This window comes from Anser brachyrhynchus (assembly GCF_964034855.1).
Source record: "Anser brachyrhynchus genome assembly, chromosome: 1".
Taxonomy (NCBI): domain Eukaryota; kingdom Metazoa; phylum Chordata; class Aves; order Anseriformes; family Anatidae; genus Anser; species Anser brachyrhynchus.
This window is the reverse complement of record NC_137694.1, coordinates 141550096-141574663: the sequence shown is the minus strand read 5'-3', so window position 1 is coordinate 141574663 and position 24568 is coordinate 141550096. Positions and strand designations below refer to the sequence as shown.

The window sequence follows — 24568 nt, the reverse complement described above, 5'->3', positions numbered from 1 at the left end:
AAATCTGAATCTTGTATGAGAAATTCCACAAAATTCTCTTTTAATACACCCTTGGCATCTCACTAGCACCCCACAGATGCTTACCAAAGCCTAGTTCAACAAGGGTTCATCAACCCAGATGGGGTTATAATGCCCCCAGTTTTGGTGTCTGTTCACAGGCTGTAATCCAGAAGATTAGGCACACTGAATAGAAAGGTGGCCACCACTAACCTAAAAGAAATACAGCCCCTGGGAGGTCCTGTCACCCTGCAGGCGAATATCATGCTCATGTAGGATCAAAATCTCTCTTCTGAAGGTCAATAATGTGTTTTAAAGCACAGCTGGAAGGGCATCAGCTGACACTCACCTATCATATCAAAATGGGATAATCTTGTGATTAGTCTTTGCAAAGAGAGAACTCCAAGTTTAGTCTTCACCCTCTTTGTCAAGGGAACTTCTTGGTTCAATACAGGCTGGAGCACAGGCAGAGCGTGCAGCAAGGGACCAGAGACTGGAGAAAAACATGGAAGTGGATGAACTATAATCAGGCTCTTTCAGAGAATATAGACTTCCTGCAGAGGCTGAGTAAAATCTTGTCACCGTGTCTATAAGGATTGCACAGGGAATCCTTCCTCTAACAAAGACCTGGGTAAGCTGGCCTTTTTCTCCTCTGTAACAGGCTTTTCAGGGCTAGTTACCTAAGTCCAAAGATGCAACACTGCCTTTAAACTCTAATATCATTTCTTATCAGCTTCAGGCTCATAAGAGTAGCTACACAAAGGAACACAGGATTAGGCCCATGGTACTGAACTTTATTATACAAATACCAGATGATACAAGACATAATCACCAAGGCACTAATTGTGTTCTCAGAAAAACCTTTTATACGGATTGTCATTCTCTCAAAAGGACTTTCTATCAATTGGAAATAGAACATCTGGGCTCTTGAGCTTGCTTTGAATGTATTCTCTGACTTTCGTTCAAATATTTGTGTTATTACAGTATGGTACTTGACAAATCAGGACCCCTTGTGCTACACAGAAATAGGTCACACGAGGCAGTCCTGTCCCCTAAACACAGAAAAAAAATGTGTGAGCCCATTACAGGAGGACATGCAATGTTATTAGGTTTGGTAACTTCTGTCTAACCGTTTATTCATTGCAGTCCTGACTGGCATTTAAAATCTAGATGCTGACTGATGTGTTTGAAGTGTTGTCCTCATTTGGTTATAATTTCTCCATGGTGGGTCTTTGGTATCAATAGTTCACTTATGAATGTATCAGAGCTGTTAGGACTCTATGTCCCACCTCCTGTGAAGCTACTACTTATTTGCAACTTGCTGAACATGCACTGGCTGCTGAGTGGTTAATGACAGATTGTGTCATGAGTACTACACACATATGCACTAGTTAATCCACAGCATCTGTAGAACTACTATATCTGTAGAGTAACTGCAACCAGTATACAATATTTTCAGTCACACAAGTTCAGATGCTAGGATATTATGATACTGCACACCGGTACAGCTGTAGCTACCCTCCTTTGATCTTGGTAGGTAAGTGGTACAGAGATGCAGAATCATACAGGCATGTCTTGGAGTATTGGTTTGCTGTGGTACGTATCAAAAATAAGGGAGCTAAGGAATAGGCTCCTGTTTTAAGAGAAGAGAGTGTAGCAAATGTTATATAGCATAGGCTAAGTGTCAAGTTTTGAGCAAGAAGGCATGTGCTAGTGGAAAGAACAGGACTGAAGACAGGCTTTGGGGTGAGATGAAATGCAGGAGTAGCCATAAAGATTATTTGTGGATCCATTAAACTTTCTGGACTGTAGCTACCCATGAGTATGTTTCCGTAACAGATGAAATACTTCCTGTGTGATATTTTGAAGCTACCCTCCTTTATCTAAAGGATACTTTGATCTGAAAAGGTCTTCAACTAGGATCACCACCCTGTGCTAAATCCATGTTTTTCTGCCATGAAATAAACGGCACTATAAGCTGTCATAAAAATGCACGTAGCACACTGTGCATTCTGAGGGATGTCACGGTCCTCGGGATGTCATGGTCCACAGCTGACGTGTCCCTGCACTCTGAACTAGCACATGGCTCTTGAGGTCTCTTCCTGCCACTGTCAGTTAAAGCAGCCAAGACCTCAGGTGGAGGCTTGAAGCCACACTTGTCTTCCCACACTTGCCTGAACTAAAAGCCCACGCTGAAGCCCTTAGAGTATGATTATGGAACTGGTCCCCTTGCTGAAATGACTGGCAACAACAACATTAAATTTGATGAAAACAAGTCTAGGACCCATATGAGCAGCTCATGTCAGAGATTTAGTGGTAGCTACATTCTTGCATGCGGGGAAAAATTATCACTTTTGAGGCAATACTGAAAGACATGATTTTGACGTAAATGATTTTGGAATATCAAAACACTGACATCACGCTGCAGTCTTTAACAAACTCCAAAGGCTACATTCTGACATTTTAATGTCCCACTCATTCGTAGCACATACCAAGGGCAACTCTTGCTGCTGATGCATCATAATTGATCCAGAATGACACCCATGATAAAATGGTAATCAGTATGGAGGGCATGTAGGTTTGAAGAATAAAGTATCCAATATTTCTCTTCAACCTGAAGCTCAGTGAGAGTCTTGGATAGGCACCTAAGAAAAGGGAAGGAAAAACAGCATTATTTATACTGAGGCAGAGACACTTGCAGACACTTGTCTTCAGTTTCCGTAGAAACTAAAGCATGCACATTTTATGGGGTACTATGACATCTGCAGAACAGTAGGGAAAACGCGTTCACTGTATTACTGGTTTGTATTAAAGGAAACCTTGCAGGGAATATAGTGATATCCATGTAATTTGTATTTGGGAATAAAAGAGATTAAGTTATTCTAAATTATTGAACAGATGGATAAGCACTGGTTAGTTTTAAAAAACAGATGCTTAGGTCTCCATGTAAAATGCTTATCCCAATACACAATTTTATGTATAGTATTTATATTGAAAGGATTAGTAGAATTCCAAGTGTTAAATGTGCATAGTTTGGTATTTGCATAGAAGAATTGTTTTTGATATGGCGCTTCTTAATTACATTTGAACTATGAGAAACATGCTACCTGTGGCGTCAAAAATATAATTGTAACGAATCCAAGTGAAGAAAAGCCTTCTGATCATATCCAAAGGCCTCTAAAATCAACTAGAGCTGAATAGAATTTTTCTTCTAAAAATATTTTAAGCAAAAAAATAAAGATTGCATATGTATACACATACATTATATACATAGGATTCCTATACTGTTTTAGTTGGAGCAAACAATGAAATAATGATAATCTCAATGACAGGTGTTTGTGTTTGTTTTTTTTTTTTAAACACATATTTTAACTTCAAAACAGTGTATTTCAAAATTGGAAACCTTACTAAACATACTTAATATATTTAGAGTGCTCAAATATTAAAAAAGAAACAACAGTGACTTTTTTCACCAAATGCAAATAGGATTAAATCTGAGTACTGTTGTACAAGAAAGATTCACGCATTCATACAACATCAGCTCCATGATTTCAGTGGTTCCATTAGTAATCTTAGGTATGATACTTCTAATAGCTGGTCTAAAAGCTCTAGTTATAGTCAACACGACAAAAAACACTTCTGTACATACAAAGGCACAGTTATTGGTATTAGAGCACAACCTGCCCATTCTGATGCAACTGGGTGCAAGATGTGAAAGATAACATCTAGAAATACATAAAAATATAAGTATTATATGATTATATATTCTTATATAAGAAACCACATAAGAATAGCCACTGGGTCAAGGGAGGTGATTCTCCCCCTCTACTCCACTCTCATGAGACCCCACCTGGAGTACTGTCTTCAGCTCTGGGGCCCCCAGCACAAAGAAGACCTGTTGGACCAGGTTGGACCAGGTCCAGAGGAGGGCCATGAGGATGATAAGAGAGCTGGAGTACCTCTCCTACTCAGAAGCACAGCTGAGAGATTTGGAGTTACTTAGTCCAGAAAACAGAAGGCTCTGGTGAAACCTTATAGTGGACTCCCAGTGCTTAAAGATTGCCTACAGGAAAGCTGGGGAGGGACTCTTTGCCTGGGAGCGTAGAGACAGGACAAAGGGGTAATGGTTTTAAATTAAAAAAGGTCAGATTTAGATTAGAAAGATTATTAAAAATAAATTCTTCACTCAGAGGGTGGTGAGGCGCTGGCATCTATTTCACAAATAGATGAATATAGATAGAGTCAGAAGAACATATTCCAGCATGGAAACCTGTGGTGGCTTTACCGAGCTGGGCAGCTGAACTCCACCACAACCACTCTCTCATTCCCCCTCCCCAGACGGAAAGGGGGAAAAAACATGATGGAAAAAAAATCAAGGGTTGAGATAAGGAGACGGAGATCACTCAACAGTTATTGTCACGGGCAAAACACAATCCGCATAGGGAGATTAATATCATTTATTGCCTATTACTATCAGGCCAGAACAGTGAGAAACTAAAAGCAAGCTACAAACAAGTTCCCCCCATCCACCCTCTTCTACCTCCTCCCCTGAGTGGCACAGGGGAACGGGGAATGGGGGCTGCAGTCAGTCCCAAATGTTTCATCTCCACCGCTCCTTCACAGTCACTCCCTGCCCCTGCTCCACGTGGGGTCCCTCCCACGGGATGCCGTCCTGCCCGAACTGAGCCTGCGGGGGCTGCCCACAGGCAGCAGCTCTTCAAGACCTGCTCCCACATGGCTCCGTACCACGGGGTCCATCCATCCCCCAGGAGCAAACTGCTCCAGCACGGGTCCCCCACGGGCGGCAGCTCCCCCCAGACCCCCTGCTCCTGCGTGGGCTCCTCTCCACGGGCTGCAGCTCCGGCCCGGGGCCTGCTCCTGCGGGGGCTCTCCATGGGCCGCAGCCTCCTCCAGGCCACATCCACCTGCTCCACCGGGGGCTCCTCCACGGGCTGCAGCGTGGAGATCTGCTCCGTGTGGGACCCATGGGCTGCAGGGGGACAGCCTGCTCCACCAGGGGCCTCTCCACAGGCCGCAGGGGAACTGCTGCTGCCTGCCTGGAGCACCTCCTGCCCTCCTGCTGCACTCACCTTGGTGCCTGCAGGGCTGCTTCTCTCACATTTTCTCACTCCTCTCTCCCAGCTGCTGCTGCCCAGCAGTTTTTTCCCCTTCCTTACATCTGCTCTCCCAGAGGCCCACCCAGCGTCGCTCCCTGGCTCGGCTCTGGCCAGCAGCAGGTCCCTTTTGGAGCCATTGGGAGCTGGCTCTGATCTGACATGGGGCAGCTGCTGGGCTCTGCTCACAGAGGCCACCTCTGCAGCCCCCCTACTACCAAAACCATTGCCACGTAAACCTGATACAAAAACAGATCAAAGTTTTCTGTTGTCTAATGCATTCTACATGGTTTTCAGCAAAAAAAAAAAAATAAATCATTTAGACTTCTGCTTAACACCTTAGTTTCTTAATGAGCAATGTTTCATTCCAAGGACAATTTTTTTCTTTCAAACTATGCCTGCTGTTTCTGCTAACAAAGCCTAATTTTTTCATTGAGTTTTCTCATGAGATGGTTTTCACGGCCTTTTGTCTGCAGACCATGTGAATAAAACAGGAACATATTCTGCCATCATGAAATACATTAAATATGTAGCAGACCTGATCACCTTTCTGCAATAAGAGTAGTGCATCAGACAGAAATCTTCATAAAGTTCTGTTGAGGAAAATTACTTCATAAAATACACCACCAATGTAAAAGATTCTCTATAAATCTGTTGCTTCCAGAAGTCCTGTCCAGGTCTGGGCATCTGTGGAACATCATTGACAGAGGTGATGACTGGAATATCTCTCATAAAATACTGATTTTCTGATATATTATCTGAAGGATTCACTCAAGGCTCATCTTGGTCCGTTCCAGTGCACCCTTGTTACATTGGGGTACCTCGGAGAAAGAACAAGGAGAGCACTCTGCTAATGATAAAGCAGGGAAAATGGTGCAGCTGGAGGAGGCATGTGTCTACAGCAGAAAGAAGTAATGTGTCAGGTATGCCAGTAATATTCAGTAATGAAATCCTTATCTGAGAAACAGTGTAACTGAAAAAACTTCATTTATTTATCTTGAATGCTTCACCTGTGAAGCTCCTTGTCTCTGTCTAATGAGATAAGGCAATTAGTGAAACTAGTGGGACTCAGCCTTAAAGGCAGTGTCTCCAGACAGATTGTCTCAAGACCAGAAAGGTCAACATAAGGTTGTTTTGATCCCCAGGTTCTTTGTCCTGATGTTACAAGAGAAAACCTTAAGAACCATACCTAGGGCCAGGGTTGTCAGTGCTGTTTGCCTATCCACTGCAGTGTTGGTGTTGGACTGTAATATAGACATGCATTTGCAAATCTGAAGGTGCTCTGGGCCTTTTGAAATGCCCTATGACATCTCAAACACCAGCATGCATTTGGTAGATACAACATAGCCCCTACAAAACAAAAAAATCATATTGATCAGCAGATTGAGATTACAAGGGATGCCCTACACCATCTCAAATTGCAGTTGATAAAGCAACTGAATTGAGCTGCATAAATGTTAGCTAGGTGTCTAAGCTTCAATTACATTTACAGGAGAGTAAGTTCATCTAGTTGATCTAGTAAATGAAACCTGAAGAATTATCCCACTACCTCCTAAAATAAGCTCCTATTGGACTGATTTTGTCTCCAGAATCCACTAACTGTAGTCCCATTGACTAGCTTTCCATTAACTGTAACAGGAGCTTAGGCACCTAATTCATATGCAGACACTGAAATTAATTATACTGACCTTAAATCTGACTAGAATGAATCCCAGCCATGCAAGTCTCAGGGTAGGTTCTGGGGGTTTACGGCTCCTGGGTAGTCTAACCAACAGTCTTAGCAGCATCACAGCTGCTTACTGGAGTTGATGTTTCGTTCAGTTTCATCAAAGTAAATATAGAACATCATCCTTTTTTTGTGGTTATTTTCCAAGCTCAAAATTTACTGGAATGTCTGGATCTCAGGAAATTTCAGAATAATTTGGTCTTTTTATAGTTCAAGCTGAAATTGAAACATGAACTGGTAGCCTCATTTTCAGATAACAGGGTTCTCCTTTATGTAGCTCTCCCTGAGACTAAAGAAGTTTATGTAACTTTCACCTGTATTATTTTATGCTTTCACGGATGACCTATTGCCCCTCCCTCCAGCCTAGAATCCCTGCTATCTTATCTTACTTCCAGCAAACAATCCACAGGAATCTGTGGGTTAAAAAAAAGAATTGAAAGAAAGACATTACTGTGAAGCTACCCTCCTTATCTGGAAGATTAAAGCTCTGGGAACAGTATGGGTCCTAACCTGCATGGAACAAAAATTGTAAGCCCTGATCTTTATTTATGTAAGAAGGAACCATCTTGTGTAATTTATTTAATAAAAATAGAATTCTTGGTGAACTCAACAATTACACTGTTACTTGCCTGATTATGCTTTTATAATGATTTGTCAATTAAAGCTAAGTACATTTAGAGATTAATTACCAGGAAATTGTAGCTGCTAACATTCCATCAAAATTTGTTTTTTGCTTAAAGAACGGTGTTGCTGCTCAGGGACCAGCTTTGTTACCTTTTCTCCCATCTCATATAACATGTTGATGTCCATGGGCTAATTTAAAGAGGAATAACATAATTTGGCCTGGAGTATTTAAATCTAGCAACAGTATTGAAAATGAAGACATGAAAACAAATAATCAATAACTGAGATCAAAATATTCCTCCTTCATATGTTTGAGCACTTGGTAAAAAGTAATTACTTGTTTCTGTTTCAATTTCATTAAACGCTAGCAAGCTGAAATATCTAGCTCCAAGGCTAAATTAGTCTCTTGCTGTTTTATGCAAGTATGAACCAAGATAAGACAGTTGGTCAGTTACAGAATTCTTATTTTAATCTGTTCTTCTGGGAAGATTCTTCAGCTAATTGGAAATGTACTTTACAGATTGATCTTTCAGAATTTGCCAAATAATTAATTTTCAAATCTTTTAAGACTACGTTGCTCCTATCAACAAGTTGTTAATCTGTCTCTGACTGCTATGCATCTTGAAGCTTTTAGGACATGTGTTATACATCCTCATTCCTGTCCAGTTTCTTAGCATTCCTGAATAACAAATATTTAGGACACAGATTCAGCTCACAAGTTAGGCATTACATTTCAGGCATTTTCATGTAGATAATTACACATGTATAGTGCATAAACTCTCAGTATAAACCATGGAGAGCTACACTTTTAGCGAGCTGATTCTAAGGATGCGATTCAATTGCCTGTACAGAAGTGTCTAATGCCATTTGAGGTGTCTTATTGTAGCCTCTATAGCCTTCAGCTTAGGACAGTCAAACCAAATTTTTCTTCTTCACAGCAATTTATATACTACTTTTTCTTCTTTTAATCATGCATAATGAGACCTGGTTACTCCTTAAGGGAACAGGTTACTCCTTGTCTTAGACTTACTTAATTCTTATTAAGTACTCTCTTTTTTCACACTACACAAGATCTCTAGATCTCTTTTAATGTCATGGATTACATTTTATAGACTTCCAGTCATTCTTACTAATTTTGCCTAGGCTTCTGTTGCTTCCCAGTTTTCTTGAAGAATCCTACCCTTGACCACAAATAGTCAACTCAGACCTTATCAACATAAGTCCAATTCCTTGGAGGATGTTGGTTTTTTTTCCCCAAAAAAAGATGTTACGGGCTCATGTGCAGTCTGAGATCAACAGTAACCCCTAGATTTCTATGCACAGAACTCTGGTCTAACCAGGTATTGCCCAGACTGAATTTGGATAGGAACAACTACTTGAATAGTTGTACTGTGCAATTGTCTATGCTGTCTTTTTTTTTTTTTTCCCGGGCCTATTTTGCCAGTTTGATAAGTTTATTTTTAACTCAAATGACATACTTCAACATGCTTGCAGTTCCTTCAATATTCTTGCAGCCCCTCACAGGTTTATGTCATTATCTATGGGGTTTTTCTCATGCTTACTCTTGCTTCTTTAGTAGTAACTATGGGAACAGATTATTCCATTTGCATAAGTTACACAGGGTTAGATGGCATTGTTCCTTCATGGAGGATAGGAGAAATAACTACTCCAAAAGCCGTTTAGGGCACGACTCTAAAGTCCTTGTTTAGTTTTACACTATCAAATCACACTAGCACTGAAATCTCAGAAATATTGAGATTGAGATATTGATACTGAGATATCGCGTGGAAAGAATCTAGTATCTTCTCATGAGGCTTTAATAACCTCAAAGACAAAAAACCCATGCCTGACTTATTTTCCACAAAAATGTACAAACTGGCTCTAATTATCAGGAACATAAGGAATATAGGTCTTGAGAAGAAATTTGAAAAAAAGTGTGCTGACTTTATCTGTCAGATTCACTGGAAAGTTTCAGAGTTGGCATCATAATTAGGCATGAGTTTTTGAGAAACAAATGTGCTGATTTCTTTCAATGGAAATATTTATCAGAAAAGTTCATAATTAATGAAGCATTTTCATCATGTCCTAAACCAAAACAATAGTAGATGCAGTACTGTGTCTTTATTGGTGGCAAAAATTATATGCTTCAGAAAACAGTACAAAAAACATGGCATAATCTGTTCTTCACGACTGTCTCATCCTGCTCCCTAATATCAAGCTGTCTTAAACCCTGAAGCATGTTTTTTTTTTTTTTATTCCTTCCACAAACTTATTGGAACGAACTGTTATGATTCTGAATATTCAGTCATTTATATACATTTCTACCCCTAGTTTTCATTCTCTATCACATTTGTCTCACAGCTCTTTGGATTTCCTGAATTTAAAAAACCTCTTCAATCTCCAAATTACTAAATCACGTCTTTATGGAAATATTTCACACTGAAGTAAAAGGTGGTGGCTTTGGACTTCCCAAATACAAAGCTCTCTGTATTGTCATTGTTGGCCAAAAGAGTCATTCTACAAAAGCATATCCGGTCCTGTTCTGGGGCAGATAAACCACAGCTGCCAAAGGTGACACTGGCTGCAGAATGGAGGGATATAGGATTAGAGTATCTGTTTCTCTTTAAAAAAACAAAACTCCTATTTCACAGTGATACACAAAAACAGCAGCAGTTGGCAAAACCCCTCATATTAATTTCAATCCCAGCAATATTTACATTTTGTTCCGAAATATAACTCGTGTTTCTGTGTACTTTGAAACAGATGCTGTATCCATAGAGTGGGTGAAGTGATGCTTACAAACATGATAGAGCTGTGCTTCATTTGCTCGAGTGCGCTGGGACAGACAGAACAGAACACCTCCGTGGTCTGAAGAGGACTGAAAATCTGGAGGTCCCAATAGTCGCCCCACACTTGCTGAGGGCTTTCTGTGTTGCTTTGGACTTGTCACACACAGCAATATTTTCCTAGGCTGGGCTAACATTAAACATCTAAATCAATGATGCACTTTGCCACCCGAAGACATCCAATGCTATGAGTTACCAGTAACTCTTATAACATCTAAGTTATAAGAGTTAGGAGCTTAAAAACCTCTAACTCTTATAAGTAGGGATTTAATTTTAGCATCTTAACAATGATCACAATAGCACTGGTTATATATACACTACCATATACCCACCAGTGAAAATCAAGATATAAATGGCATCACATTCACTGTACAAGAACAAAACAAGAGACGTACAGAAAAGCTGTAGGGAGGTGCTCAAAAAAACTGTGCCTTTTTGACCTAGTTTGCCATAACATACTTCTTTATGATCAGTAACCCTGTAGGCTACATCAGTTAAACTGATGATTCAGACATGAATGACTTCGTATTTATTTAGATCACACATATTTAGGTGTACGGTTAAGTATGACACACAAACACACACAAAAAATAAAACAAGAAACACTGTTTCATGGACTCCTGCCTCTGGGCTTTACCAAGTCTTTCTTTAGCCATGCACACAACACAGGACAAAGACTATACATAATAATGATTAAAAAGCCAATAATTGTCATACAAAAAGAAATTAAATACCAACTAGGCAAATGGTATTACTTGCCTGTGGCAAAGACAACATTCTTCGACACCAGTCTGTATTCCACGATGGAGAACTGAGGAAGCTCTATCCTTTCCACACCAGTGACTGCATTATCTCCTCCTCTCCAATAGAATTCTATGTCGTCAGTCGTGTAGCCATCTGCAGGCAAAGCAGGAGAGTAAGTGAGAAACAACAGTGGACTGGAATGAGCGTCAAACCAGCATACGTGGTTTGTCATTTGTGGCAATGAAAAGAATAAGAACAGCTGGAGTGGTGTATGAATTTTTGTTCTGTATGCCTGCTAGAAGCTCTCCTGAAGAGCTGCTCCATTACAGTCTGCACAGGAATTTGAGACACAATACTGTTGTTTTTGTTTTGTTTGTTTGTTTTTTGTATCATCCCCATAAAATTCATGCTAGGACTAACGGCTCCTACGAGATAGAAATTGCCACCCATTATCAATTTCAGGGATTGCAGACTGCTACCTGCAAAATCATAGATTAGTATGATTTATGACATTCAACACATCTAGCACTGATACCAAGTGTATATTGACACCAATAATCATCAGAGAAATGCAGATTATTCCATAAATACAGACAAACATAGTTAGGGCAGATCTTTTCCACTCACACTGAAGAGTGTGAGTCACACCATTTCCATTAGCTTCTGCAGTGGAGGGCTCCAGCTGAATATAGAGTATTAGCACACAATCTCCAGCCAGTAGCAGAAATGGAGCAGGAACTCTTGAAGCAGAAATATACATCTGAATATTGCAGTCCTAGAACATGACTAGGTGGAAGAGAAAATCTGGTTTTGCATGGAACAGAACTACAAACCACAAATGGGGCTGATCTGAGAGCCCAGGGGGTCCTGCAGCAAGACCATCTGTGCATAAAAAAGCACATTGAAAGAAGATGATATCATAGTGTTTACCCTCTTTAAATTTAATCTGATTAAAATATGAACATTCATTCTTGTGTTGAAGATAAGCACCCAGTCGCTGCCCCTGCTAACTCAGGCTAGAACAAATAACAGCTTCATTCTGTCCTAAAACTGTTTTCCTAGGAGAGATCCATCCATGTAGAAATGGATGACACTTCATGTTTTAAAGAAGGTCAAATAAGCAAACAAAAAATCCAATGGGTGATAATTATGTGATTCATATAGTGCTTACAGTCTCCAGTGTAAATATTCTACAGTTGTACAAAAGGAAAACCACCCCGCATCCGAACTAGGTTTTACATTCGTCTTCTCATATACATACAGCTTTCTATTTCCAGAGTACAGTTCTGTTCATCTAGCGGGTATCTTCTCAAGTCCATCATACAAGCTGCAGTGGTTGTGATTCTGAAACACAAACATCGTACAGAATTACTATACAGCCAATAATCCTATTTTTTAATTTTTTTTTCAATTGATGTTGTTGTTTTCAAAGTGAGGACACTGAACAACGGCTTTATTGTAATTGAGAATCTGGTCCATACTTTTACATTGAGCAGCAGCTTACAACAGCAGCTGCACTGAGTTCAACAGAACTCACTGTGACTTACACTTAAGCGAGAAGTCCCTTTGTGACTCGACCTATCTGCATATGCAAATATTACAAAAACCTTTGCTGAAATTAAAGAATATGACTTTATATCAGAAAACATGAAGCGATAAAAGTCTGCTACAGATGTCAGAATTATTAGAGCTGTGTGAATTACTGTTCTGTGGCAGATGGAAAAAAAAAATGAAATGTTGAAAAACTGTTTCAAGTCCAGCAAAATGCTTTGTTTTAAAGTTAAGTTTATTTCTCTAGTTTTCAAAAGTAAATTAAAAGGGATTTTGTAACCAAGTGCCATATTGAATTCTAAAATTTCCCCCAACAATATATTTTTGCTTTTTTTATTTCCAGTGTAGGCAATCTAGCACACTAATGATGAATTTGCAAACCATTTCATTACTGATGAACCTGCATTTTTATACTATGCATTTTTATATGCATTATGTGTACTAGTTTAAAATTCAGGGGCAGAATTTCAAGGGAAGAGAAGTAGGTGCTTCTCCTCAACTCTTACATGCTAAAAAAAAAAAAAATACAAACAAACCACACCTGTTTTCATTATGTATGCCTTAACCAATTGATTCTCCAAGAAAATGAAGGAAAGAATGCTTATCCTTAACAAACTGTTTATTTAAGTGGATAACTTCACATAAAATCCAAGGGAAGGGAGTTGTAATACCCATTACAACTATCTCATAGGACAACAGAAGTTCTATGACTGTCGAAGGCGCTTTTGCAAGAAAATATTCTAATTTATTTGCACAGGTAGAGACAGGTATATGAGCACAATGGCAATGGATGGGTCAGGAGAGGAAAAACCTCAACGATCTGTTACTCAGAGTATTTTCTCATTTGTGTTCCTACCAGTAGACAGTGAGAAAGGCATACTCTGGATCTTCGTCCCTCCCAGACACACCTATAGCATGATCTGTCGCTGATGTGCACTCTAGGCACCCTCCGAACACCTTTATATAAGTCCCACAAGCTTTCAGGTACCAAGTATTGTAATAACAGGAGAATATTTCAGGTCAACCCATCTCCAGCTACCTGCTGGGAAATGCTCTGGGTCTACACAAGAAACTGCACATTCTTGCTCAAGTACCTTTTTACACTACAGCAAAGTATAAGTTTTTAATGTCATGAATATCCAGTAAAAACCATACAAATAAACAAACAAACAAAAAAAGATACAGCTAGATATAGACAGAAACAGATTTACCACATTTATGCAAAGTAAGTTGAATGCTCAGAGGTCTCTTCTGAATGAACTTTTAAGCAACCAAATTTAAATTGCACAAATGTTCACCAAAAGCAAATGTTAATTGCTCAAGCTTGTGCATGCTACCAAGAAGAACAGTTTTATTTTTTATGGGATGGGATGCTGCCTGACACAGTGGGACAATGAGGTTTCAAGAAGTCATCATCACAGCAGTGACAGAGAAACAATTACAAGCCAGAGAAAGATAAAGTTGTGCACAGATACCCGTACATTTTGCATGAAAGCGATAAATAAAAGAAATATTTTAAATTGATTAGAGTTCCCTATTCCAGTTATCTGTCCTCTGGATATAGCTTCTCGTATCTTTCCCTGTTGCTTTATTACTGGACCGATCACCTTCAATTATACTGATATATTGTGCAGGGACCCCATCCACACTACGCTGGGAGAAGAATGTTCTACTGACAGAAGAATGTTGTCTGTACCCCCAAAATTTACAATATAAATCAGTCTAGGCAATATAAATACTTTTTATGGGACTGGGTCGCAGTCCTGATGGCTAATTTGATCCTCTTTTCATCTTGATTCGGAAATACGTTCATCCAAAAAAGAACAGAAGTAAATCCAGTTGCATTGTCTGACCAATCGCAATTAACCTTTTTACCTTGCAAACGTCAATCATGCTTTATACATGGGTGATAACTACCTGAGTCCTTCCAGATGAAATAAATACATTCCTCCACTTTACTTATAACATTTAACATTGTATTGCCTGAGAACAAGTAGTCTATATATGGCAAGTATACAAGCAGTTGGAAAGACTACTTTTGATCTCCAGTCACTCTATAGTGCTATTATTTCTGTTTTGGCCTATTATGGAAAAAGCTGTTGTGTAGTCTTATGTTTGCATATTGTTCTGAACAAGGCGGGACAAAGTCAGTATGATACCCAGTGACAAAAGTTCCCCAGAAATGGGTTGAACTTCAAAAAGCTATTGTTCCATTCCCCCATAGTCATGGACTTCTACTGCAGTAGCAAACTGCTTTCTCTGAACAGAGATAACACTTGGATAACTGAAGGTCAAGTACTTCAGAAGCAAGATAAATTCATTGTTCAGAAGAGAACACAGAGCCAGTGTGGCCTGTGGATCACTTTTTTTGTATGTTTTTGAGGAACTGCTTTGCTCCATGGATATCCTATAATCGGTTGCAACCCTCCAAATTTCCCTATTATTCTCAGCAACCTTGTGTTTTGTGGCACATAAAATTCCAGGTTCTGGTCTCAGTCCACAGGATGAATCATTGTCTCCAGACAGCAGCTTGAGACCGAGGCCACCAGGATGCTCCCAAACCACAATACAAGAAGTTAGGCTAGTGGCAGAGCAACACAAAGCTCAAGTCCTTAGATCAACAGAGCTACGGGTTAGATATTTTCTTTCCCTGATCACAATGTCCTATATTTTGCCAAAATTTAATTTCAGACAATAATTCTTCATTAAGTAACTTAGCTGCTTCACACACAGCAAAATCTGACCATGAATATTGAATGTTTTCAGAGGAAAGGGAATGGAAAGAAGGTTGATATACATGAGCTACTGGTGAAATTCCTGCCAAGTGAAATGAAATCTGCTTGTGGACATTTCTGTTCTACAGAAGAGGAAGATAACTTATTCAAATATGGTATTTTATGACAGATAATCCTCACCTGAATGATTCCAAATATTTTTAGAGTGTGGCAGAGAGACTTTTATTCATTGTTATGATCACAAGAGTTCTAATCTCCATCACTTTTTTATTACATTGCTGTTGGGGATGGTTCTTTAGATAGAGTACAGGAAACAACAACATCTTACATCATTTTTTTTTTTATATTTAACTACTTGTGGAAAGAATCCTAAACCTGCAGTGTTCAATACTGGGTACAAAGTATGCAACATGAAAGTCTCCTTTTGCTTAAATTAATTATGAACATTTTTTGAACATCCTGTTTCCTTAAAACTTCTTAATAGGCTGAGTCAGTTTTTATTTTGTCTAGAAAGATTCATCCTACTATAGCCCATCATGATATCTAACAGGAGTTAAAGAGGTGATGGACCAATACTCATCTCAGATTAAAAGTTCACCTGCTGATAAAAAACAAAAGCAGGTAAAATAATGATATTATAAGTCTAATCCATCTGCACCACATTTCAGATCTCGTTTATTTTTAAACTAGGGACTCTTTATCCTGAAATTAAAAACACAAGAAACTTCCTATGATGGAAATGAAGTTTACATTGGCAAATACTTGTTTTGCTGGGATAGTTTAAATCACTGGACCATACAGAATAACTTGTCCAAACAAAGGAACTTTTTGATACTACCAAGTCTTCCAGTCAGTTTTTTGCTTGTGTAATTATATGTCTTAAGGGAGGGATTTTTCCACATTCCTAACCATAGAAGCTATGATCGAAAAACAAAAAAACGCAGGCCAAGCCTAAAACAGGTATAGCACAGGACAGCGCAAGGCCACTGTGCAGCTCTGTTTGAAATGTAAAACATTGCAGTGTTGATCCCTGTTTGAAAAAATCACCGAAGGTACACAGAGTCATGGTCCTAACAGTGGCTGACTCCATTTAACCAGAACTGTTTGTGGTTTTCTTTTTCTTTATAGGCTGAAGTCACGTCAAGAGGCAACATATGCCCATGTTCAATCTTACTGCCTGTATTTGGAACGAAATTTTCAGGTTTACAATTAATGCTTGCCTTTCTGCTTCCTATAGCCACTGGGCTTTCCAGATATGGTGACTCTACATAAACAGATAAAACCTGACTGAAGATGCTTCTGGCAAAATTAAGAAACATTGACTGTGTCATTTATTTTCTACAGGCATCTTTCAGAGTTGCAGGGAAGGTTACATAATATGCTGCACACTGTTTGTAATAACCTTGTACCAGGAAACAAATATCAACAATACATAACAATGGCTATGAAATCTTCATCATGAAAGTACAGACCTGAGGCCATAAAGCACCGTTCCATCTGGATGAAGGCGAATCATTCGATTCTTCACAGTAACGCCATGCACAAATGATTTCTTGTCATTTAAGAAGTAAGTGTCAGGCACCCAGAGTTGATCTGCCACTCGATTATCAAGTGTGAGGTTGAGAGGTATGCCAGCATATGCCAGTCTCTTGTCTCTCCAGTACTGCTGAAAATACATAGTCAAAGTGTAATCCTGGTGAGAAAAAATAGAAGTACAACAGTCAATCATACTTGCCATAACTAGAAAAACAATCTTTTTTCTCTGCCACTAGTTGAATTTGCTGTTGGTAATTAAAAAAAATATATCAAAATCTTAAGAAATACAACTATTATTAGTATCTTTTGTTCTCCTTTTCTTTCATGTAATCCTTCTGAAAATTACCTGAAATTATGATATCTGTGGAATAATAAACAACAGCATAGGTAAATACTGTAACCTTTCCCACTTTCAAAACTGATAGAGGAACTGAAAAACATCTGAAGTATTTTAAAGCAATGTTCTAAATCATATCTGAAAAATAACCTGCTAAGATGTCACTTATACATGTGTCTGTGTGAGAACACATCTTGCAGCGACATAGATTTTCTCATCAACAGGCTACATATAACACATACTAATGTCAATGTTTGGTTTTCATAATTTTGTCAATAAAGTTCTATAGCGGTTGTGAAAACCTGTGATCGCTAACTCGAGATCCTAAATATGAATATAGACGCCTAAAAGATACATTTAGAAAATCTTCCTTTCATTTTAGAATTTGTTAACTTGCCTTGGTCATGTCATAATAACACTGCATTGAAATACTCTAGAAGTCTTAGCTAATATGCCTCATTTGTTAGCTTCATGCTATTATAAAAATATATAAAACTGTATGGGAACATTTCAAAGTTAAGTGCCAGCAAAACTGAAAAGAAAATCATATGAAATAGCAAAATTTCCTGTTTGAAAAGAAAAACCTTTATGTTTTCTTTCTCTCATAACTTTCAAAGTGTGGAAGAACATTTCAATTTTTAGGAAGCCTATTTTTATGCATGAAATAAAAGAAGTAAGCAACTGAAAAATAATACTTTCTTATATATGGAAATAGATGTTTAAAGTCAAAGAAAACATTGCTTTCAGGTCTAATAATATTGCTGTATTTAACATTAAAAAAAAAGAGACTAAGTACAGGCCATTAAAACTCTGATTTTCAAATTACAGAAGTGCTTTAAACAATAAAACTATTCATGAAACTCTTCACAAAACACTGAGAAATTTATGTGATCTCCAAACACATTTAAATATTTAGCAGCAGGTGTGCAAGCCACAGGATACCTGCATTTGCATCTGGTTCTACAAGCTGGAGATACAAAAGCCCTCAGGCTTGCTGCTTGTTTGGGAAAAGGATGTTCAGGGTTTCTAAGTACAACTGTTGGGAATGGCCCATTCTTGTAATGGGTCTCACGTGGAGACAACCCAATTTCAGGCACTGATCCTGCCCTGCTTCCCTCAACCCCTAAAGCCTCTCATTGAAATCAAATTTAACTCTAGATCGCCTTTCATACTCAGAGCCTTTGCATTTTTTTTCAGTGATTTGTTCTATCTAATGAGGCAGCTGCTATAGCTTTAAGAAATCAATTTTAATTGCTTACCAAATAAATCATTACAGTTATCAAGGGCAAGCTGTTCCCGTTTTAGGAAACTGATAAGAGACCTTTGAAAACAAAAGGACCCAGAGATGGGAGAAAGGAGCCCGTGTGGAACTGCCTGAATGGAAACTCATCCTTTGAAACTCAAATCTGACATGACTGCTCAGGAAAACATGCTCCAGTATTTCTCTCAGAAGCTTCCTTCGGCGGGACTCCTCGTCACTGCTCATCAGCGAGGGAGGTACATGCGCGCTTGCCTCTCTCCCATCGGGAGGAGCACGTCTCTCCTCCTGTTCCATGCAACCGGCTTTCTGACACTGATGCGTTAGAGTGAACATCCTCCACCAGTTCTGTTACTGCTTAATTAAAGCCTGTTTCTATTAACATTTTAAAATCTGCTGTGTGCTTGGCTTTTATAATGCTTTGCACGTCAATGTCAAGAAACTGGGGATTATAAAAGCTGTAGACACATGCGCAATGTACCAACCAAAGCTCACTAAGTATAAATGCACAATATACAGACAAAACAACACCAGACGGAAATAAAGAAATGGGGTGGCAATGTATAGTATTGAAAGAAGCAGACCCAGATAGCACTAAAATATAACAGAAGCAGTACATTTGAATATCCCAGAACTTTAGGCAAGTTCCTTTTTCCTTTGGCTTGAAATAAAATACATGCTAACAGCTAATGAATGGAGAAATTAACTAGCTACGTAAAGTATGTGTAACAATACTAGTAGTAATATTCTGAATATTCTGTCATTTTATCTGTTTATTTAACTAAAATTACTGTGGCAGGGAACAACAGAGAAAGGAGTTTACAAACTGCATACAAAACCAGCAACATCCAGCAAACTGCAAGAACTTCCAGCATCTTGGCTGAAAGAAAAACAAAATACTGCCTCTGAGGTACGCATTTTATTAGCACTTCCTCAATTAACCTTCACTTCTTATTTCATCTCAACTTAAAAACAGCTATCTATACATCTGCTAATGTATATGACTACATTTGCATGCATTGAAAGTAATGATACTCCAACTAGTTGTTTAAAAATCATATCACATGCAAAATATCAGTTCGATACCAGTTCTTCACTGGCTATCTACTAAGGAAAATGCTTAAGAAGTATCTTCTGCAATGCCAGTCTACTATCCTATGTCTGCCTCATCCTACTCTCTGGACTTCAAACAACAGACACAGCAGAAACAGACTGCCCAAGAAAGGCTGCGTGCCTCCATATACCTTGATGGATCACTGTACATTTGTGCTCTGCCAACTGACCTGCTCTGAAGATGAAGGGATAGAAAGAATGAATACAAACCATGGCTATTTACCATCACGCTTGTTCTGATAAGCTCAAATCAAAAAAAGCATCATCAAACATACTAGAATGGCACTGAAACTACTTGGTAGTGCAGGCAACAATAGAATGAGCAGGGAAAGTCAGATCTTCTGGGTAGTTCTACCAAAGTTACTACTGGAAACTATGCTGTATGCTTATTAAAATATGACCTATGAAGATGCCAGCATTCATTCTTTGAGTAGCTAATTTGCTAGGCTTTGTACCCATGATGGAAATTTTCTCCTTTTCTGTACTCCAGAGGAAAATGCTAAAATGACTTCAGTATGGATTCGAAAAAATGCACTAGGTATCTTTTAGGTAAAATGAGAAAATGAATTTTTGCCCCTAGGTAAGTAGCCTACAAAGTTTAGTTAGGGCCACCTTCCTCCAGGGTAGCTTATGATGACTAGCTCTGATATAGAGGTCAAGAGGGTAGATGTCTAAAGCTAGAAGAGATTAATCCCACTACAGCTTCAGCATTAGGTGCTATTATGTCAAAGAGGACACAGAGCCGCCAGCTTTAGGAAATTCTAACTGTTGCACAGAGCAGTGAACAACTTCCTCAGCTGCAAAGACCTCCATAAATCATATTTGTTTTCCATACAATACCATACCACATTCAAGGTCCCCTTTTTCCCTCTCCAGTTCCTCACAGTAATTGATGCTTCACGTCAAGAATGGTAAAAAATAAAAACAACAAAACTAACGAAAAAAAAACAACCAACCAACATGCTTGAAGCCCTGACAGAAGGACAAATACAGTGCTTCTGAAGTACAGGAGAAATGTCCTATCCTCAAAATAGGAAAAGCTTGACTGCACAGGCAACATGAGCTTTCTTCTGTGTATTCAAAGACCATGGACCATCCTACGAGGGTAAAGAACTATGACAAGCATCCTTCACCTTTATCAATGCAGCAATGCCACTAATGTAAGGAGAGGCGCAAATAAAGGTAGCTTGTTGTTTTTAAACACAGTTTTCTCTGGGAAAAACAAAAGAAAAAACTCAAATAGCAGATAATACATGAGAAAGAATTTTGATGCAATGGTAAAGAGGTGTATAGTGCAACTTAAATAGATCATAATGTATCTGTCCTTTTTGTGTGTATTATACATGATTTCAAAACATCTTAAGCAAGAATTATACACTCACAAATATTATATATGCTAACTATGTTAAAATAAATTTTTCAGTGTTTCCTACATGTTATTTGTCTCTTCACTGATTGAGCATGCCATGCAGGAAGTGCAACTAAAATTTAACTACAAAGTCAGTTCAAACAGGCAGAATGCATTGTATTACACTACTGAACAGTACCTTATGCACAAACCATAGGACTAATGAATTATAAATACTAATACAATGCAATATTAAACACAAAAAAATTTGTTTTCTATCTATTCTATATCTATCTATTTGTTTCTATTTGTTAGCTATCTCTATTTTTTCTCTTTCCTATTCAATAAAAAGGAAAGAATTCTTTTAAATATATACTTTGTTCATCAAAATTAAATTAAAAGCAGCAATTATACTCTAAAATTGACTCTCACTGTTTACATTCTTAATTTGCTATGTATTGAGGACGTTAAAGTTACCCATTAGCTGTAAAAACATTGTGGTTCTTCAGAGCGACTGCTCTGTAGAACACTATAATTAATACTTATGATGGAATACTATTAATATGGCAGTTAATCAAACTAAATTATTCATGTAAAACAAATATATTGAAAATTACTGGAAATACTGGAAAAGGTTGTGCAAAAAAGAACTATTCCGTTGCTTGGAAGGACAGCCTTATATCTAATGAGGTCCAGAGTACCGTCTTAGATTTTCATTTGGACATAAATTCACATTGTTGTTTTCCTGACCAACAGACAAATGCAACTATTAGCATCAGCTTTTGGATAATTTAGTTTTTCTGACCTAATAAAGTAAATGCTTATTCAGTGGATAAAAAGATGTATGATAATCCATGCCTTAGTCTATATATAATTACAAGGTCCCTTTCTTTCCCTTTCATATAATTTCAAAAATTGCCTGCTGTAGTATAAAGAGCTATTCTTGAACCATTGATGATTGAGTTGCATCCTTCCCAATAAGCCCAAAGTGAGTTGCAAAGCCAAACTCATGAATCTTATGCATGACAACACAGCTGTAAATCTGTTCCCCTACTATACACAGAAGAGACCTGAGAAATAGATTCATGAACACATTAATTCACAGTTATAGTTAATTTAAACATTAATTTAATAAAGACATTCAGAAAGGCTAACCTTAAGAAGTTAGATTTTACCAGCAATACTATTCAGGTGTCTGAGATCATCACTTAAACATTTTTTTTTCTCAGAATTCAAAATGTTCTAAAAGATTCAACAACTTTCACATTATAGAAAAACATTATCTATTACATTTTACCTGTTGACAGTGTGATTTTTCCCAATGCATCTAAACTATGTATTACTTTGTCAGTTGTCAGTGAATGGAAAAAAGTCACCAAAGCCTATTGTTCTGCAAAGTCTTTCACAAGAAAACTGCCTGATCAGAACCTTGCATTGAAACTGGTGTTAGATAGACATAGTTTATAAGCAGCCTAAGCGAAGGAGATGTATGTACACACAGAGACGAAAGCACACATGTACCTTACCTCACCAAAACACCATTCTCCAACATTTTTAACATAATATAACCTGCTGTTATATTAAAGATTCGTCTCACCTATAAGATCCTCGTTCAGGCTTCTCTCCAACACCTACAAAACGACAGGTTGAAAACACACCACGTTTTCTCTGTCACGTGGCTAAAATATTATTCTGTTAAGAAAATGCAATGCTCAAGTATCTTAATTACACTAATTTCAGTGTGATCCTCCATGCATCCATGTTGTCTTGGTATCTTTGTAGCAAATTACCATGATTTTTTTCCCTCTTCTACTGAAACTCATGCAGTTATAAATAGGCATAAGGAAATATTTAGCCTACAAGAACCCATTTGATACTGCAAACTAAACTTTTCCAAATGAACATATGATAGCGTGTGTCTATCCTGCCCTCTTCTTCTTATGCTCTTTGGCACGAGAGTTTCCATCTCCACCGCAACCAGGGTGCCTTCACCAAAGAGCCTGTCCCCCGCCGAGCATCTCTCCGTGCTCCGAGGAGGGTTGCCATACCAACCAGCGCCAGGCTTTCCGCATGCATGCAGAGGGAGCATGGTTGACATAGCAACTGGCTAAAGCAGCCTGCTCCCCAGCTTTTCGGGGAGCTGTGGTGGTCACTGCCAAAGAAGTTTTGGAGCAGGAACAGAGGGAGTAGTTGGGCAGCCGTCAGTAGGCACTGCCCCATAGCACATCCCTGCCATGGCCATGGGAGCTTACTTGTCAAAAGATGGATGTTGGTTTTTCTCTTTACATGTTCCTCTGCCCACAACAAATTCACGCTACCATGGTTTTGGGGTGTTCTCTCATCCAAACATCAAGTTTCTGCAAATATATCAGTCCAAGGACATAAGTCAGGACAAGAAGAAGCTAGTCCCAGCTATTTAATTCCTAACAGGTAAGGGGACAATACTTGAATGTTCCTTCTTTGATTAAAAGTATCATGGGCATTACAATGCCACAGTAATCAGGAGTTTCTATTCTCAAAGGACTGATCAAAGGAAAACTAGCATACACTTTTACACATCAAGGATATAATACCCTCTGATCTGGTGGCAGAAAGCTAGCTAAAAGAAGCTATGGTCTTTTGCTACACCCCTCAAGATCTGTCCAAAATTGTATGGTGAATTGTATGGCAGAATCAAAATCTACTTAACAACAGACAGATGAAACATAAAATTCAATATCTGGTGGAGCCCTCCTACAAAAAATTAAGAAAGGAGGATAAATAGAAAATTCAAATATTTAGATGCTATGCTAAAAGACAACCCTAAAAGAGATTAATTAAGGAAAAATAAAAATAAATAAATTAAAAAATATATATGCCTTATAAAAACACTTATCAGAAAGAAAAAAACCCGCTAGATCCAGTGAAACAATGAACCTGCTGCTTGCAGCACAAATTTATTTATTTTGGAGCTGACAGGACCTCAAGAAAACAGGTACATTTAATTGCACTAATTGAAATCCTACTAACAGCCTACGGGGAAGAAAAAAATCAACCTTTATCAGCTGTCAGCTAGTTCCCACAATTGAAGCAGCTGACCTTAGAGAGATGGGAACTGACAACTAATGGAGTGTGCCTCCTACACAGTCACGGGATGTGCCACCAGTGAGTTGGAGAACTGAGCTAGTGCCCTAAAATCTTAAAGCTATGGGATGTTTTGCCTGTTAGGAGATATTTGGGATAAAAAATTGAGATCTACTAGGTACTCATTTTAGAGAACAAAGGACTTCTCACACTTCTGCATCATTCTTTCCAGAAATACATCAGGTTATAACTCTCTTTGGCATTACTTGAATTATCAGTAAAAAATCTGGAAGGAAAACAAACAAACAAACAAACAAAAATCTCAAAGTTCTTTAAGTTGATCTTACTTGTTGTATTTGTTCAATACTTCCTATTTCTTATTCTACTGTATACATAACCCCTTCAGTTTCTGGAAGGTGTACCAGGACAGCAGTGATGGAAGTACTAAGAGCTGTGCATACACAAATGGCTTTTAAATACTGTGACCATAAATACGTAGCTCCATGACACTCTAATTTGCTATCACTGAACATCAAAACCATCCAAAACAATTTTCAGTAAAAGCCGTATTTCAGG

General features: G+C 38.4%; 1 protein-coding gene across 4 annotated transcripts in view; it reads right to left on the bottom strand.

Annotated features, from left to right (window-relative positions):
• GABRB3 (gamma-aminobutyric acid type A receptor subunit beta3) overlaps positions 1 to 24568 on the bottom strand; it is a 121272-nt gene that overhangs the window by 16215 nt on the left and 80489 nt on the right. For 2 of the 4 annotated variants that reach the window (XM_080593116.1, XM_080593115.1), the window contains exons 4-8: positions 16810 to 17030; positions 12313 to 12395; positions 11067 to 11204; positions 2490 to 2642; positions 347 to 490 (exon numbers count right to left, since the gene is read on the bottom strand). In XM_080593116.1, the coding sequence (XP_080449242.1) occupies positions 347 to 490; positions 2490 to 2642; positions 11067 to 11204; positions 12313 to 12395; positions 16810 to 17030 (739 nt within the window). Of the gene's footprint in view, positions 1 to 346; positions 491 to 2489; positions 2643 to 11066; positions 11205 to 11678; positions 11838 to 12312; positions 12396 to 16809; positions 17031 to 24568 lie in introns of those variants that run through there. The other 2 variants (XM_080593118.1, XM_080593117.1) reach the window with 2 other exon arrangements.